Source organism: Corvus moneduloides, chromosome 2 (assembly GCF_009650955.1).
Source record: "Corvus moneduloides isolate bCorMon1 chromosome 2, bCorMon1.pri, whole genome shotgun sequence".
Classification (NCBI taxonomy): Eukaryota; Metazoa; Chordata; class Aves; order Passeriformes; family Corvidae; genus Corvus; species Corvus moneduloides.
The window spans coordinates 32384927-32404625 of record NC_045477.1 but is presented as its reverse complement, the minus strand read 5'-3'; the positions used below and the strand labels follow the sequence as shown (position 1 = coordinate 32404625).

At 41.3% G+C, this 19699-nt stretch overlaps 1 protein-coding gene across 5 annotated transcripts in view; it reads left to right on the top strand.

Annotated features, from left to right (window-relative positions):
• The window catches only part of TENM4 (teneurin transmembrane protein 4), a 1563960-nt gene that overhangs the window by 1285790 nt on the left and 258471 nt on the right, over nt 1-19699 (top strand). For 4 of the 5 annotated variants that reach the window (XM_032099028.1, XM_032099031.1, XM_032099030.1 and 1 more), the window contains one exon: nt 16393-16602. The exons of the other annotated variant lie outside the window; for it this stretch is intronic. In XM_032099028.1, coding sequence (XP_031954919.1) covers nt 16393-16602 — 210 coding nt within the window. The remainder of the gene's footprint in view (nt 1-16392; nt 16603-19699) is intronic. 5 annotated transcript variants of the gene reach the window in all.

Here is a 19699-nt window from a genome sequence, read left to right as displayed (position 1 = left end):
CAACCCAAACCATTCTATGATTTTATGATTCTGTTGCCAAGTTGCAGTCTTTTAAGAAAGAACTAAAATAGCTGTTAGAAGAGTTCATAGGAGTCTTTTATGAAAAGGAAAAACAATGGGAAAAATTTGGATAGGAAAAGTTTGGGTATACAAAACACCTGGCTAGACATTAATCAATGTAGTGTCTTCTTTAAAACTTTCCATTCTTTCATTTGGGAATAATATACAATTCTGCTTGCTATTGCAAGACAGTAAATTAGCATTCATAGATTTATAAATAGGACTTTACCGAGTAGCTGATAAGCTGGTATTAGTGTTCATTTCAGTCTATTTCTAGTCCCTTTTGAGATGAAGGCAGGTTTTATTAAAACAGACCTTTCACAAAACACATCTATTCATTGCAGATTTCTATTAAACACCAAGGTGTGAGGGGCAGATTGGATTAATTTTCTTTCTTTTCAGTTTTGATGCCACTTTTCTAAATAATACTAAAGTTTCTTAAGCAAATGGGATGATCAGGTGGATAGAGTCCTATGGTGGGAACCAAGGGAAGTGGTGTGCCCTTATCTGACACACTGGAAGATTTTGGCCTGGTAGCTTTATTGCTCGTCTGTTTTTCTCCTCTAAGAAGCAAACTTGCTTCTGTCAATCAGTTTGTCAGATATATTGTGCTGCTGGACAGATTTGGAAATAGAGTTTGGATTTTTAGTTTCTTCCAGTGATTCCTAAGGCCTTGGTGAACAGGTGGCAGAAGAAGATGCTATTATTCAGAAACTGTTCTAATAAGTTCTAGAGATTTGCATAATGCAACAGGGATTTGCAAAAAAACCTCAGGCTCAAGGGCATGTGCTTATCACTTGCCAGGGATCTGAAGGGAGCAATTCCTGCCTACACAGCAATGTGCAATCTGCTGGATGTATCATTGCTATATGAATTTTAGCACTAGCTGTGGTAAAAGAGACTGCTGAATTAATGAACAAATGAGATTGGGAAAATGGAATGGCTTGAAAAGCACCATTCCAAAAACTATAATCCCAGTTCCATCAGTCCAGTTTTCCATTACATGGTTTAACAACCACCTTTTACCATTGGGAAGGATAAAATGGGAAGTGTAAAGAAGACATTCATTATTCCATCTCTTGGCTGACTCCACAGCATCCCAGCAACAGCAAGTAAGAAAGAAGAATAGATCATAAAACCTCTGTTCCGCCAGCTGACCTTTGCCCACAACAAAAGCAGACCTTGAATTCTGTTTACTTATTAAAAAAAAAGCGAGAATTTTTACAATGGCTGGCCATAGAATTTTGAAATTATTTTAAATATACCTATTTCTTGAGGAAACGCAGAAGTTAATGTCTTAAAGAGCTGTTTTCACAGTTAGGGAAAATCCATGCTTGTTTGGGCTTTAAACTAGTATTTGTGTATAATCAGACACAACTGCTTTCTCTACATAAAATACCCCTTCCATTTTCCACCTGGCATTAACAAAAGCAGCAGATATGCCTGTTGCTGTGGAGATTTTGAGCCACAGACCAATCTCAGTTCTTCTACCTGACTTGACTCACAAGTTACAGCAGCTGAAGGGTTTTTCCCATGAAACGTTTTCTGAACATATGTATGTTTTATTGAGTAAACCATGATGGAAAATCATTTGCACAGATATGCTTTCTCATCCTGTGGGTCCAATGGTCAAGTTCATCACCATTAGCTCATCAATTCTCTTTCTGTATATCTTATTTTGCAATGCCATACAAAACCCTCATGTCTTTTTTTGTCTCTTCCCCATATCCTGTAAGTGGTCTCTGTTAGTTCCTGGTGGTCTTCCCCACTCTGGTCACAGCAGATTTAACTTCTTGTGACTGTGCAATTTGTGTTTTCAGACTTCAGTTCCTCATTTATTCCAAGTAGCCCAAACAGCCTTTGCTCCTGTTGCCTATGTTTACATGCTCATGTGGATGGCATCAGTGATAGGGTACAGCAAAGCCCAGAAATTAAACCTACATACAAAGTATAGATCTGGACACATTCAGGTTACTGACCTTTTATTTTTATCTGTGCTGCTTGAGACCTGTGTTAGATTTTCTTATGTTTTTCTTATGTTTTCACACCATTGAATTACTGGCTATCAGTGTTCCCCACCAAAACTAGAACACTGTAGAGAAACTTGTTTGGTGTTCTACTACCAGAAGAGCTTTAAATAATTATGTTACCAATACAGTTATAAAACCCATGTTGTAGAAGAAAGCTATTTCTCAAAATAAGCCAGCAAACATCTGTATGCCATTTCAGACCTTGAAATATCAGCCTAGTGGCATATTTTCATAGGTGTGATAATCTGACGAATTAGTCAAGAAAACGCAGGCACAGGTAGAATATTTTATTAGAAGTGATATACTTGGAAAAAGTAGACAAGCTTTCTTCAAATCTGAAACAGAAGCAACAGACTTTTCAGCTAAGTGCAAGTTTAAAGAAATTGCTGAGAATTTATAACAGATCTTGTATGAGTGTATATATTTTTGCAGGGTAAATGGCACAGAATATGGCTATCTGAACCCTTTTTCCTGTGTGTGTGCATGTGTGTGTGAGAGAGAACTTTTAATACTCACACCAGAATGACCATTTTGATTCTGAAGTAGCCTTATTGCTCCCTGATTCCAGAGACTCTTCTCTCATTGACTGGAATGCAGAAACACTCAAATAGCACCAGGTGCTGGTTAAGCTGCCTTTGGGGACACACACAATAAAAGTCACAAGCATCTAACAAAAAGGAAATGTCATGCCTTTTCACATTTATCTTTGCATCAGCTTCAGCATATAAGAAAACATAAAGGAAAAGGAAAAGATAAAAAACAAAAACCAGTAGACAGCACAGTTATTGTGGATCAGCAGACAGATCCAAGTAGAACTGCCTTTGAAACAGCCTTAGATAAGGAATGCCTTCAGGAACCTTCAGATGCAGAACAGTTTGTCAACAGCACCTTTACCTGTCCGTGGCTAGAATCCCAAACATAAATGAGTTTTACTGGAGCTTCTGTATAAACTGAGCTGTGACAGGGAGCAATGAGCTTTTGTTTTTCTTAAAGCATCTCCAAATGTGTGTTGTTTTCCCATGGGCGTGAGGTGGGTTAGCTTATGCCCAAATGCACAGGGATAGACGGTAGCTTTTTTCAGCCAAGAACACTGAAAATACAACTCATCCTTTCTGTACGAAGTCTGTGTGCAGGTAACTCTTGATAGTTTAAGATATATTTAGAAATAATCTCTGTTTATGATTATGTCTGTTAACAATTTCAAGCACTGCCTCTTAGGCATACCTTTGTTTGATTAGAGAAATAAACACACCAAAATCCACTTACTGTCTTCACCATGATCTCAGGGTTCTCTGCATCTTTGAAAAAACCTCCACTCCAAAATAACAAAAAACCCTGATATGCTCTGTGTCAGGGCCTCTCACTTGATGACTTCAACATTTCAGTTTAAGAAAGGAAAGGTGAATTTTTGTTCTTTCCTCTATGGACTAAGGTCTGCAAATTGTGGCTTTTACACATACTTAATCACATACAACTTAGGAGTCCAAGAAACCTAGTGAAATTTGGGAAGTCTGGTCCCAAACAGTTTGGGAGAAATCCAGTCTATACGCTCAAAGCCATACAAATTTTGCTTTTCATGTGTGGAAGTAGAAGTGGAAGAAGGTAGATGGCCTCAAAGATAAGCAGAGGAAGTTCTAATTAACCTGTAATATGGAATCCCTTCCCACCCGGCGAGGGTACAGGAAGCTTGAGTGTCTCCCGTTTCTTTAAGTCTTCCAGTGCAACTAATAGGAAACACTTGAGTGTCGGTCTTTCAGGCCATCTTCTGATGATGTGTGATGATAACACTGATCTCTTCTAAAATACTTTAGGAATTGGAACCTTTCCCCCAAGAAGTGGGAAGCCTTGATTCTAGGCTCCACTCAGTTTGAGTGGTATTAGTTACTTTTTGGCCTTTTGAGAATGTAACGGGGCTCTTTATCTCAGCAAGGTTGTGCAACAGACAGGTTTATATCTCCAATAACACTTTTTTTAATGTTAAAAATCAGGGAACCAGCTGGTTAAGTAGCAAGACACTTAGTGAGCACAAAAGCCTATACAACTGGGCAGCCCCTAGAAGTGATCAAGTTTACTGATCATCCAGGACTTCAGGAATCTCCCCAGAATCATTTACACTCATTTTGCTGTCTCCTTTGGTTTTTACAATTTATGAACGCAAGGCAACTGATCGTATATAGAATCAAAAAGTCATACATTTTGAAAAGCTTTTTCTACTTGCAGACTTCTCAAGGTTGGGTTGGTTTTTTTTTATGTTTGTTCTTGTGTTGTCTTTTTGTAAATGAAAAGCACCACTTGAAAAATTGTCCAACAGAAAAAAGAGCCTCTTTCCTGCGCATCCAAAATTTAAAAGAATATGGGCAAAACATAACTCATATGAATGCATGCACAGATAGCCAAAAGGTAAAAATTAGGACAAAACTGAGGCCAGAGTGGCTCATAAAGGGTAGTGGAACTGCTGTAATGTCTGCAGAAGTGCCTCAAGCCCTGTTTAGTCAGAGCTTCTCCACTCGTAGGCATTTGGCTGACACACATGTGGACTGATGAAAGGCAGCTGGGTCTGCACGCTGCTTGCAGATCAGGGTCTTTAGTTCAAAAAGAATCATAAGAAAGAAAATAGCTGTATAAACTATTGAATAGTGTACAGAAGGTCAAGCCTGCCAAAGAGGTCAGGCAGGTAATCATCAAAATTAGAGATAAAAGGGACCGTGATGTTACATAGTCTGCTCACCAGCCTACTGAGGAGTGTTCAGTGCAGTATAATAGAAGCATATCTGAGAGTGGGCATTGTTAGACCTCCAAAAGTTTAGATCAGGCTGGCCAGACTAATTGATCGGGAATTTAAAGTTCGACTTGTTATAGCAGGGATTCTATTCTATAGTGAGTGAATAACTACCTCAAAGATGGACAAAATAACCAATAAGAGCTGTTTGTCACCCAGAACATAAGGATTTTCTTCTCCCATTAGCATTTTACCATGACTAAAACCATTACACTTGGAAAAGCAGTGAATATTTCATCACTAGCATGCAAAGCTACCTGTTACATGTTGGTTTTGGGGCAAATAGACTAAGGAAAATAACTACCATTGACTTGGAATACACATAGCACATATTGTTTCAACAGTCAGGGAAAAATAAGGTGTCTTAGCCATCTTGCTTCCTTGCCTAGCTTTGGTTACTATGCAGTATCAGAAAGAGTTTTCCCCCTATACCACCGGGTGTAATTAACTGTTTTATGGGAACACTGCATGGCTGCAATTAGCCAGTGATGGGGAAGGGTTAAGTAAGCAAGGTGGACCAGTAGTGTGTTCTCTTCTGGCAAAACCAGCAGCACATTTTCATGTGGGCTCAGGTGCCTTATTTTCAAGCTTTGAATTATTTTCTAATAATGCTCTCATCTTTTTAAAAGAGCTTTTTTCTTGAATATGAATTAATTCCTAAACTATCAATTCCTTTAACTATCACTCTGAAAAACAGACAGAGGCTGGGAGAAACGAGAGATAGACCATTCAGTGAATGAGACCAGGTATTCTTTCCTCTGTATTTAGCTTTACTGCTTATAGCCACTCTTCTCCGAAGTACTGGAATTTTTAAATAATTCTGATGTGTCTGCAATGTGTTTTGAATTATCATTACCTTCCCTCTATCCAGAAGACCCATCATTTGGGTCCAATCTTTTTATAGTCACTTGAAAAATTTCATCTTTTTCACTGAGCAGGGAACTGAACAAAAGTCAAAGTAAAGTTTCTTATAGGGCAAAAGTCAGTAAAGCAATGATTGAGGTATTTAAATTGCAGCTTTAAAGATATTAATCACTGTTTTGGAGAAAAAATAACAGTAACATCAATGGTGTCTCAAACTTTCTGAAGTTTTGCTATTGCATTGCAAGTAGTTTTGTTGTCTGCTGAAATACATAAATTATTTTGGAGGAAAAAGGATTGTTTCCATATTTTGGGACTTGAAATGTCACTCAATAATCTGAAATTTTTTCTTGATCCATTTCTTTTCTTCTTGTGGGTGGCTGTTAGTGTTTAGTTTCTAAATTGTTCTACGACTGAAGCAAATCACAACTTCTGGTCGAACACCATTTTTTCCTGTCTCAATATTGTCATATTCCTGCACCACCTTCTTGGGCAATACCATAAAATGGCAGTCTTTCCTAGGAGAGAAGAGCATCCCCTACAGATGCATAGCCTCAGATACAGATATATTTGCCTCAGCAAAAATTCAGGAAGTTTTCTGGGAAAACAAAGCTGAAGTGCAAGTTTATAAGGTGAAATTTTGAAATAGAGCAGTGAGGGGTGCACATCTTCCTAGCAGCTTTCTCAGTAAGTGTGTGATCTCCACTTGGACCTCCCTGGAAACGCAGCACTTGTACTATCTGCGGATTGTAGTGAAGGGACACTCTCAGCCTCTCTCTGCCTACAGAACATTGTGAACTGCTCTCTTCTACAGTAATTACAGCTACTTGAGCACAAACTACTCTACTCTTACAGCTTGCATTGCAAGAACACCTAATGGTCAAACACAAGATCAAAGTCTTGCAGTTTTGCATGCTTCACATGCACACAAAGAGAAGGAGTCCAAGTCTTGAAAAGCCTGCAGAATAAATAGACAAAAGTGATTGAAATTGCTGGAAGATGCAGGATAGGTCTGGTTTTTAATGAGCTGTGCCAGGCACAGGGTATACGCAATCTTCAAATGCATTCCTGGGGGAGCATGAGATGGATGCCAAATGAGAGTCTGACACATAAGGATCAGATCAGACAGGTCTGAAGAGTTCTTCCCCAGGCTACAGAGTGGGGAGTTACTCTCAGAGTAAGCCAGAAAGGAATTACACCCACTGTCAACCTGGGTACAGACATCCAGCCATGGAGGTGCTACAGGCTGCACATGGCAGCACAGCACTGAGCACAAGTGTTAGCAGGGGTGCAGCCCCGTGAGCACAGCACCATGCTCCGCTCCTGGTGTCTGAAGCACATGGACCAAGTCTCAGGATCATTCTGGAGCAGTCATCCTGCTTCCCCTTCTGCAGGAGCCTCACACTTTCCACTGTCTTCAAGTCCAGAGCCCCAGGGCTAGCTCACAGACAAGTGTGATGGAAAATAACCTTTCTTCTTAATCAGATCCCCTTAAAAGTTGATCTAAGAAGAGTCTTTTAGCACAAATTGCCTTGATCTCTTTCTCAGCGGAAGAAAGAAAATGATGTTCTGAATCATGACTTTTAGATGTTGCAGGGAGCCTGTTTGCTTTCTTTGAAATCACGCACTGCAAAAAAAGTCCTCCAAAAACAAGGGAGCTTGGCTAGAATACAAGAATTAACAATGACTGGAAAACAGCTCCCATACAATTTTAAGGATGCAGGCATCCAATCCTCATGGGTATAAAGACTGGGATTGGGCGGAAACTGCCCCAGTAAGTGTAAGAGGCTGAGCAAGTTAGTAAGTTTTCTGCAGTGCAAAAATCCAAAGTCAACAGTAATCTTAACAGTAATCAAAACAGATACAATCTCTTTATTCAGGCAACGTTCCTGTCACCCCAAATGTCCTCCACAGAACACTTATTCATAGACAAGTAGGGGTCTCACTGCAGTTTATCTTTATTACCCCTTTTCCAGACTCCAAGACCTGCAGCTATATGTTTTCTTTGGATTGTACTTACTCAGGCAGACTGTGTTTTTTCCCAAGAGAAGCATAAAATATCCTTGCATCAGAGTTCTCCTTCACTGAAACTTTTATCTCCAGCTGCCTGTGTGTTCAATCTCCAATTCCATTGCTACTCTACAGAACCTTTGTCTATGACCTTGGGAAGGAAGTGTCAAGTCTGCACATAAGATGGGGCAATGATGGATTTCTATTATGGAGCAACCCAAACTGTCACTGCCAAAAGCATCTCAGTGAGATGCCTTACCTTCAGGCATATTCTAGACATTAAGCCCTGGGTTCATGAGACTTTCACTTAAGCACAAGTAAGGATCACCACAGCTCCCTGTATAGTCAGTGAAATGAGGCATTCCAACTCAAACTGGAGACAGAAAAAGTGGCCTCTGGAAGATAAAGGCTGTATTTAGGGAGACACTGTAGTGACTATGCTGCACAATGTCACTTTATCCTTCTGTTTCCCCAAGCAAGTCCTGGATTTCTCTTAACAACTGCAACCTTCCCTCCTTTCAAGAGATCCTTATTTGTGATTCTCTAGTAAACAGGTGGAAATACACAGTTTCTTCCTTAACAGCATAGTTTTCTTCATCATGTACTGTTTTACCTATGTGTGTTAGGGCCCATCCCCAGTGGCCAGGACAGCTGCAGAGTGTATCAGTGATCATGAGCTGAACCTGTAGTTTTTTTGGTGCTTCGGCTGAAGGATTAATTTGTTTTGCTGCCTAGTAGGTGGGCTCTAACATCATGTGATTTTGGTTGGTTTCTAGCCCTTCATAATTTTGGCTCCTCTGGTATTACTTTAAAGTTAATTTTAGAAAATTACTGCCAACCACCCTGCAAGACATTTGTGTAAATTTTATTTGCTGGGGCAGGTGAAAAAGCCTTGCAGTGGCCCATGTATAATAACTCTTTCCTGCTGGGGTAACAGGAGCATGAACACGTTCTTCGCCTTGACCAAGCCTATCAGGAAGAGTTCTGCAAGGCTAGTGTAAACCATTTTGTTAGCACTAAGCTTAGAGAAAGCCATTTCTATAAAGCCTACAGTTTGGTGATCAAATACAGGAAAATGGACCTTTTAGGAGATTTGCATGTAATCATTTGCAGAGAACTTCATACTCTATATTGGGTGTTTGGATCAGATAGAGCATTAGTGTCAGACTGAGAGAGGCCACTTCACGGGCAGCTCATCAGACTGCCTACTGATTACATTATTCTTTTACAAGTTGGGTTTGAGTAAAGCTGCAGAAGCTTTTGTAATGCTGAACCATAATTAGGGGCTTGAATTTGCCTTAAAACTTTAGATGATGTGGATTACTTGCATAAATATTTCACAAGGCATGATATAAATATTCTGTGGTGATTAGGATTATTTATACTGTCTCTATCAGAAGAAAGTCTTTCTTTCTTGATCCTTACTTCTTTGATTTTGAAAAAGATACAAGAAATCTCCCACATACTTGGAAATTACATTACCTGTTTGTGCTTTTAAATAGCAGCACAGTTTAAGCCTCGGAGACGGATGTTGTAGAAAATCGTGTAGCTAACTTACACAATCTGTTTCTACTGTTGTGCCTACAAATGAGCAAGCTGAGTATCCGGCTCGGGCAATTGCCCGTGTAATTTTCTGAAAATCTGCCGTATTATCTTCTTCTGTTGGCAAAAAATTATAAGTGCTGCTGTGCTGCTCCAGAGCACCCCAAGCCCTGGAGGGACTGCACTTCGGAAAGGAACAATTTTCTCCCTGCTCCTCTCCATCTTGCTCAATGGATAATTGTTTTCTGCTGTTTTGGGTCAGGTTAGTAACCTCAGGAGCTGGGGAAAGGGAGATCTGAGGTCTGCATTGTTTCTTGTCCCTTTCTACCTTCTGCTTCATTTGGGGAATAATTGCGTAAGACCCAAACACTTGCTCCATGATCTATGCTGGGACAGAGGCAGGTAACAGGTAACAGCTGTGATGCTTTTATATATCCCAGCATTTCATTCCTCACAGAACTGCTGCCAATCTAGAGGTTTGCCACCCAGAGGAGGGTCTACCCAAGGTCTGCTCTGTACAAACAAGAACGTTTCCAAGCCCCTGCTGACAGTGACTTTTTGACTTCCTCAATAGAAAATGCACTGTCCTGGTAAATGGCTAAAGAAAATCATTGCCTATCTTCACAGCATAGTGGAGGGAAAAAACCACAATTTGGAAGAGTAGCACAAATCACCCACAAGGCAGGTGAAGTCCATGTAACATGTCTTCTTCATACTCCACTTCAGCACAGGTGAATTTATTCATTCCTTTTTAACCTCACATGGCCCTTTTTTCCCCAGTATGCCAGTCTTCATACAGAGCATGTGATTAGTTCCCATTTTCTGGGCACAACTAATCATTTCTTAATTTTAGTGACATGGCAGCTGCCCAGGTTTTTCTTGTTAAGATGATATTCATTTGTCCCCTTTGTTTCATTAATTTTCCCCTCTGGCTTTAAAACTATAAATCAAATACACTAAATTAAATTAAGTAAAATAAACATAAGTGCAGGTGGAAATTCAGGAAATATAAATAACTAAGACTACTTTTCCAAGACTGCTTTTTTAATCAATTCTAAACACAAGATATATATTGCCTGTTGAACTAAGAATGTTGTGACCACCTATTGTTAAAGAGCAGCAATAAATCTGCACAACAATTCCTTATTCCTATGATTCACTGACACATTTCGCCAGACAGATAGTTCAGCTGGCTTTTTTTCCAGAGGTGTATTATGCTGTCCACTGGAAAGGCATGATATGCTGCCATGAGAAAAGGCATGAATGCTGTTTGTCCCTTAGGAAAATTCTCTCTTTCTCCATCTCTGAAGGAGTGAGGCTCAGGATGCTAAACCAGACTTCTAGAATGTGATAATCAGGGCTTCATATACACTCCCCTTCACCTTGAAAAGCAAACTGGCAGATATTCTCCCACTTCCCTCCTCAATCCAGCAGGATCTCTGATGCCCTGAAATACCAGTGGAGCAAATCACTGCCTTTTATATTCTGCAGGGAACCGAGCACTGCTGTGCAAGCAGGGCGCCATCCTTTCCACTTCATCCCATGTGTCAGCAACCCAGGGATGTCCTGGTGTCCACCCTGCTCGCCACTTTGCATAGGATAGCTCTCACACAGGATCTCAGCCCTGCAGGACTGCTTCATGCTGGTGGGGTTTTAATCAATCAGATATGCTATGAGATGAAACTGCCTGAGTTTTAGACTAAATTATTAATTTATTTCTGCTATCAGACAGAGGTACCTAAGGGTTATTTAGGCAGGTCATGTTTTTCTCCAGCACAAGATTAGCTACAAATTAATATTGATCAATAAGATTTCATGTCAGTGTCTGTACAAGTCACTCAAAACTCCTGTGTAAAGTGAGGGGAAGACGTAAAAAGAAGTTAATCTGTTTACACTCTCTTTCCTTTGACAGGATAATAAACCCAGCCAGCACACTACAGAATACACTCTGCTATCATTTACACAGCCTTCCTGTGAACCCACAAAGCAAAGCCTCGTTTTAAAGGCCAGAGCTGTACCATGATGTCTTTTGTTTGCCGTGGTGCTTAACATCATTGGTGCACCAGTTCTAACCTTGGTTAGAGACTTTCCTATTTTAAGGTGGTACAAAGGCATTGTCAGTGATAGGACTTAATGCAAAGAACTACTGCGGTTGTTGTACTGAGGTAATTGCAATCACAGTACTCCTGCCCACACCTGTTGTTCCTTTATGGTGAGAATTCTGCTAATTTAAAGTATTTTGAGTGTGACAAACAGCCTTTTAGACTGTTTCAGTGGCTAGAAATATGATGTGCAGGTACAGGAAATGACAGAATTTTGAATCAAATTATTACACATCTCTGTGCCTCAGTTTCCTTATCTGTCAGAAGCGTAAGTCTGCTCCCCAGAATGGTTTGGGCTATAAGGGACATGAGAGATCATCGAGTTCCACACCCCCTGCCCTGGGTAGGGACACCTTCCAATAGAACAGGTTGCTCGACCCTCTGTCCAGCCTGGCCTCGAACACTTCTGAGGATGGAGCATTCGGAGCTTCTCTGGACAGCCTGTGCCAGTGCCTCACCACTCTCACAGGGAAAAATTTCTTCCTAGCATCTAATCTAAATCTCTCCTCTTTTAGTTTAAGAGTCTTCCCTCTTGTCCTATCACTATCGGCCTGTGTAAAAAGTCGCTCTCTCTCTTTTTTACAAATTTCCTTTAAGTACTGGAAGGCTGCTGGAAGATCTCCCCAGAGTCTTCTTTTCTCCCTGCCTAACAACTCCGACTCTCTCAGCCTGTCTTCACAGAAGAAGCGTTCCAGCCCTCTGACCATTGTATCTGCCAATCTGATAACAGATCCCAACAGATCTGATAACAGTATTTCAAAGTTTACATACCCAATGCTTGTAAAGCCCTTAAAGGTTCTTGGATGAAGCTTGATAGAAGAAGTTACTAGGTGAAAAAAGCTGATACTACTTATTTATTGATAACAGATAATACCATTCTGTGTATATTGAACACTATTAAATCCTGTTGACTTGTCATTTCAGCTCTGTGAGAAGTCAGCCTTTGTATATATCCACTCTTTTTCACCTCTTTTGGGACAAATTATAAACATATGAGTATAATCCAGTGAATATAGTCCATGAAACAATTTACTGACCTTCTTTAGAAGTATCTCTGTGAATGTTCTGTATTTCTGGCAGCCCTTCTATTCACACTAGCATGAATACACCCGTTTTAAATCAGCTCTTGATCTCTGAATGCCAAATCCTGTGAGAGATAAAGTAATTCTGAAATATTACAGCCAAATGTGCAGCATAAAATGAAGGCGTGTTTATTGTTTGTCTTACTTTCCCCTAACTATTTAGTCTCTGCTCTGCTTGTCTCTTCCCTAAATATAATATGCCTGAATACTGGTTAAGTTGGGAAACAGATTCTTTGAACTAACTTATTTCCAAAGTTTGTGTTTCCTAAGTACTTTCATAAGTCTACCGGAGACTGCAACATATCTTCCCCTGATTCTTTTTTTTTAAATTTTAATCTGAAATACTGGCACATAGATAAAATAGAAGGTTCTGTTCTGTTTTCCTCTGAATATGTGCAAGAATCACATCATTCATACAGAGACATTCAACGACTATTATTCCTGCCTCAAGTCCAAAGAACATAATTTTGACTGTTCACTGCAAGTGGATATATAAGATTGTTACAAATTGATGCCAAGGGGCCCATACTTGGAATCAGTTTTGTTTTTCTTTAAGTTCCAAATTGCAAGAGTGTGCATAATGAATGTGTTATCTGGTCCTTCTGTTTTGTATTTTTGAAGGAGAAACAGCACATACTGCAAAGTAAATTGTCCTACTTGTTCAGGTTCCATGGCAACCCAGTATTGCTGCAAATTCATTTTGCTCTAATCAATTAGAAATTTTGCTCTGGCAGCTGGAATGAAAGTTTACAGGCCAAATCCTGCTTGTTTTACTTGGACATGCAGTTGCAGTAAATTCAGTGAGATACTTGTCTGAGAAGGAAACAAACTTGTAGCTTTCGTCTCTCTCTTAGTTTAATTTTTGTGAAAAGGTCAGATTTAATTCTTGGTTTTCTGTCCCAAGCAAGAAAAAAAAGAGGCAATTCTCTTAAAGGATCCACAGTTTAACACACAGTTGCCTTACAGCCTTGTTGACTTGTTAAAAAGGAAGGTATTGCTTTGCTTCCCATGCATTTTAATTGGATGTTGTCAGCAGAGCTGCCTAGTGCACACCTTCCATCCAGCAGCTGGCAAAATCTCCTGTTGAATCCACCCTGTCATTCCTGCCCAAAAGGCAATTTTCCAGGGAGCATGGCGGTATGTGCCTGTGCCCTTCATAGCAGCACAGCCCTCAGTAACATGGTTAATATGCACAATTCCTAGGGAGTCTTCCCTTGTAAAGGTCAGCTCATGCACTGCTGGAAGTGCACGTAATGACCGTGAAAGCCCACGGGATCTTCTCATGTGCGCTCTGCAATGGTGGAGTTGATTAAAACCCACAGTTGCCATTAAAAAGGTTTTGGTTATATTTTTATTTACATTTTTTTCTTTTATCCTTGCCAAAACTGCAATACTGGGAGACGGGGAAAGCTCCTACCAAAAAAAACCCCAACAACTTGCAACCATGTGGAAATGGCAGAAACTTTCTGATGTGGACTGACAAAAGCACTGACATTTTGCTTTTAGGGTTACAATTCCAAATTCAGCTCGTTCTGCTCCTGCTCTTTATGTCCAGACTACAGAATTCATGTATAGTTATGCCAAGCGTGCTGTCGGAGCAAAACACAGGAAGAGCTTTGGGGCTCTGCTGTAATTTACCATACATTTTTTGGTTTTTGGCTAGTCACACCATTAAGCTCCTTTTTATGCATTTTCGCTGGTGTTTGTGTAAATGAATGAAAGGCTTGAAATAATTTTTTAATCTAGATTGTCTTTCTCAATGGCTGGAAAAATGTGTCCTCTCCTTTCAAAGTACATTGGAAAACTGTAGGGGTGTATAGGGAGACATTGACTTAACACTTCTTTTCCATTTCAGTCATCATCACACTAGAATACAGCATCTGACTATATGGGATTAGAAATACATGTCAGCCTGTTTTGTAATAAAAGCATAGCAAATCGAAGTCCTGATTTAAACTTTGTTACATGTCAGGGCTCATCAAATCTCTATTGCCACAAAGAAGATGATGCAGAGTAGACTTTGCTTCTCCAAAAGCAGATCAGAATTAGAGCTGAATCTGTTTTCATGTCAGGGACTGTGACAAGGAGAGCAGTGCTCATCTACTTGCACATGCTCCTTTTTCTTCCTGTCTCTCTCCAGCTCCTACCAGTACTTAGCACAATGGGAAGGTTACAGCCTTGGCATCATAAAAAGGGTCAGGGAGTGTGAAGTGGGCTTCCTTATAAGCTGCATTCCTAAAGGAGGAACTTCTCTGTCTGGAGGGTTGTCAGAAAGAAGGAGACCCAGACAACTCCACTGCTGATCATAACAAAACACACAGGGCTCCCAGTTTCGGCTCTCAGTCTGCGTGCTGCACAGGCGGCTGTTCACACGATGGAGTGCAGGCTCTCAACCAACGCTGGCTTTTCTCCTTCAGGTGACAGGTGTCTCTGAGCACAGGTACAGTCCTGTATTCTCCTTGGATCCCAGGGTTTGCTTCTGATGCCACAATTTCTTCTCTGTTTATAATTAGCAATTTATATGACTGGCATATGCCAAGGAGGTGACATCCAAGAGTTTATGATGAGAAAAACCGATGACCAAGGTGGAAGGAAACATAGCAGAACCAGCTTGGGGGGGATTTAAATGTTAAACCCACTTTATTGTTTTGGGTATGTGTCCTTTTCTAAGTGTTTATGTTGTGTTTAGTAAGAAATATCGTACACCTATGTTGTGAGGTATGCTATGTTCAAAACGTGGGTTTTTAGAAACAGATGATTTGTTAAGTTTGCTGGTTTTCTTGTGCTGACTGTTCTTTTATTTTGATGGATTTTGCATGATAAAATTTCAGTATTTGGGAAAATGTGGGAGATTAATCATTATGACTTTCAGATCAAATGTAGCAAGGGGAAAAGCTCATGTTTAAATGCATTGTCCTGTATTATATGTCTGTGTTCATATTCCCCCTGTTTTTATTGATGTACTGCACATATCTGACCTCCACATTTGCCTGATAGTTTTTTCACCAGTCTGAGGCTTCTGACTTCCAGTTTTGTTTAAAAATCTGATTGGAATAAGACCCTGATAACCATTAACTGCTTACAGTGTGGTTTTCCAATTGAATCTACTTAACCTACACGTACCTGATTTCAATTTCCTTGCCATCAGTAGAAGCTCTTCCTCAGTCAGGCACAGCTCTATGTAAAATATAATCTTAGAACCCGATTTGACATGTTTTTCATCATTTAATCAACGAAATGACGCTGGTCTGAGCTGTGCTTCTGCCCTATATCAGTGCGGTGGTTTGCTGAGGTGCTTCTGCCCCACATAGAGGTACCCAGACCTCTCCTCTACCTCTTGCCTGCATGGTGGAGGTCTTGCGCTGTTTGCTTTATAAACTAGAGGGAAGGGAATTGTTAAACCAGTCCCCAAAAGGACTTTACACTTTTCACATGGAATCTGAAATAATTCACCTCACAATACGTCGAGCAAAGCTTTCTCTTAGTAAGACGCAGCGCGGCCGCATCAATAAGAACGATTCATTGACAGTGAGCGCCCATGTGGCACAAAGCGCACCTCGCACCAGGAGCTCTTGCCGATGTCAACATCTTAAAAAAAACCAAACCAAAACAAAAAACCCAACAAAAAAAACTGACGGAGGCGAGTTTTAAAGGATGGATATGAGGTGGGTAGGAGTTTTAAAGGACAGCAACAGCCCCAGGGGCAGCAGGTAACGGGGTCAGATACGTGCAGTCGGCCGCCCCTCAGGCAGGGCTGCCCCGCAGGGGCAGGCGGTGGGGTGGGGGGGGCGGCCTTCCCTCGTTTCCCGGTTCGACTTTTATTGTCTCTCTGTCCGTGTTTTGCCGTGGGTTTTTTGTTCATTTTATTTCTTTCTGTGTTTTTTCCCCCCCTCCCTTCTCTGTGTGTGTGTGTCTGTGGCCCGCAGGTCCCCCCCTGCCCTGTTCGTCCGCCTCCTCCACCCCCCGCTCGCAGTCCCCCTCCCCTCTCCCCTCGCCGCCGGCCAATGAGGGCCCGGGGCGGTCGCTGGGCGACGGCGCGGCCCGGGCGGCCGCGGGCTCGGACTCTGAGGAAGAGTTTGCCCCTCAGTCATTCTTAGTTCAAAGTGGCTCTGGAAACCTGTGTGTCGCCGCCAACGGTGAGTGACTCTCTCGCTCTCTCTTTCTCTCTCTCTCTCTCTCTCTGTGCCTACTTTTTCATGCCCTTCTTGACAGCTGTGCGCGGGGATGTAGGTTGGTTGGGGGAGCGGGTGTGCTCGTTGGATTGGCTTGGGGGGTTTTATATAAAAAGTAAAAAATCGCCCGGCAAAGGTTGGAAGATGGAGCGTCGGGCAGGTCCGCGCTGGGTGCCGTGCGCGCTGCTGTGCGGGACCCCATGTGGTACCCGGGCAGCGCTCGCAAACTTGGCGTGAGTTGAAGGCTGGAGCCCGCTCCCTTTTGCGGCGGTGGAATTTCGGGGGAGGTTGGCTTTTTTTATTTCATTAACTCCCGGCTGAAAGACTGGACAAAGTGCCTTCCCCTTCTATGTGAGGGCGGCAAGGTGCAGCCTGAGGGCTGGCGGGGTCGGAACCTGTCAGGAACCTGTCACCCAAGGGCAATGACGAAAACGCAGAGTTCCTTTGATAGTTGTGACAATGGCATCAGCACCATCTCAGAGGAGGGTGTCTGTGTCCAGTCTCCCTCCGAGGCGCTGAGAGATGCCCTCAGGGTAAGTATTTGAGGAGCAGCAGCGCAGCCACATCCTATCGGGATGCTCTGAGACTCCCCGGGATGCTCTGAGATTCCCCGATGGGTTGCTGAGGGTGCTCAGCACCGCCGGATGGTCTGTGATGCTTAAGCAAATTACAAGGAGAGGAATGAAATTCACAGCTCTCTGCTGCAAAGACAGTGAGTCATAAATGGAGAGGTAACGCTCATTGGCAAAGAAATGTGAAATTTCATCAAGGGTAGTGTAACCTGACGAAGTGCAGATTACAGCAGTGGAATAGCAGTGGCCACTCAGGCCACTGCCATCCGGCTTGAGTGATAATTGCTCACAGGTCTGATTTATGATGAAGGAGAAGGCATTCAAAGATATCTTGAAAGAGAGAAAGAAAGGTGAGAGAGAGGTTTAGTGCAGCTGGCAACAGCTTAACTGCATTTATGTTAAGCTTCTAAGAAGGTTTCCTAGTATGCTGTTATCTTCAAGTAAGGAGAGAAAGTTTGACATTTAATTTGTCCGCCCTCCCCCTTTCCCAGCTTCTCTCTTCTTTTGTTGCATTTGTTATGGTAAAAACAAACTTTCCCTTCAAGGTTTTTCAAAGGAGAAGGTTATCTCCTCTGAATTGTCATCCTAAGGAGAGTAGGGGGAAATAGTGTTGTATTCATTTAGGAAACTGATTAAAATTCATATCCTCTGTTCTGCTTCCCTCTTCCTCTCCCACCCTATAAGACACACACACACACACACACACACACCTGACTGCTTGCAGTCACAGAACATGGAAATCTGAAATAATGTCAATGACCCTCTTGTTGGAAATAAAACCAGACTCACACTCCACCTCATGTTTTCCACATCTTAATGTATATGTATGTACTTTCTCTTTGCTCATTTAGGAAATACATATGTACACGTACATGCACACCCTCCAGGTAAAAAGAAGGAAGAAAGAGTAAGCAAGATTAAAGACCTTAATCTCTTCTTTTACTAATTAGCTGAAAAACAAAAAAAAAAGCCTTGTTCAGAGTCCACACAGTGGGTTGACCACATTATTGTATTATCAATGTGCTGGTGAGTTAGACTTCAGGCTTTTCAGCTGCCTGCTTATTTAGCCTCTTTTTTTTTTTCTCAGTGCTTTTTGCATTGGCTTGTAGACATACTCCATTCCCTGAGGCCTTCTTTGTGTGCAGGATTCAGTAGGTTGGTAATAAATATGTCCCACACAAAGGCAGGGCGTCTGGGGTCTCATTTGCCTGCTTATTCTAGTTGTTCAGTAATCAGAAGTGCAGGTAATGCCAGGACACTGGTGACCTGCTAGGATCAGCTCAGCATCACTCTGCTACCAAGAGGAAAACAAAGGTGACTTATTTTGCCACCTATCAACCCATAATCTGAAAGTTCACATGAATAAGAAGCACAGACCATAGAAGCCCATCATGTCTAAAACCCGGAGACTCTTCTGACCTCTGTAAATGGATTTAATTGCTTTAGTTCTTTAACGTTCTGTTTCTATGAGGCTTAGTCAGCTTAAACTTTAAATGACAAAGGCAGGTCTTTATGTTCCTTAAATGGTGAAAATTAGTAAAAGCTTATTTTGGTTAGGACTAAGTTTAATACAGTTAGAGCACTCATTCTCGGAGAATAGTAGCTGTCTCAACAGCAGGACAGCCTGAGAATGCTGTCCAAAGGATTTGTGTTGCACTTTTTAATTGATTGTGGCTAGGTTTTCCTACCACAGCTGTGTAAACTCAGCCTTAGAGAAGCCCATCCAAAGTAAGTAACACCCAGGGAGCAGCACCACTGTTACAAATCCGCATGTAAATTGCAAATATAATGCACATGGAACTTAAGAAACATGCTACTTTTTGAAGATACGGTAGGCTATTCTTTATCTAAGTTCCTTTCATTCCAGAAAGGTAATATTGTCTGCAATACTATTTTTACAGTTCCAGAAAAATGTCCAATTAAATTCTCAAATGCAGGCTGAAACCAACTAATATATATACAAATACGTGGGCATCTTTTAGAGCTTTTAGTTTTATGTTAGATGCATTACAAGCCATTGTTTGATTTTCTTTATTTCTAAGTAATTTAGAACATTGAAAGCCCCAGTTTTTATTTTACCTATAATATCAGCAGGTACATAATTGTAAGGAAAAAGAGACTTTTCAGACTTGGACCTTTTGATTTTTCTTTTTATGTATGTCAAGTCCAGAAGGCTTTTTACTTTACCTAAAATTACCCAAAGTAACTAAGATGTGAATGTCTCCATTTCATAGAATCCTAGAATGCTTTGGATTGGAAGGGACCTTAATCATCACCTTGTTCCAACCCCCACCTATGGGCAGGGACCCCTTCCACTAGAACAGCTTGCTCAGAGCCTCATCCAACCTGGCCTTGAACACTTCCAGGGATGGGGCAGCCACAGCTTCTCTGGGCAACCTGTTTCAGTACTTCATCACTCTCATAAGTAATTCCTTTCTTGTATGAAATTTAAATCTCTCCTCTTTTAGTTAAAAACCATTACCCCTTGT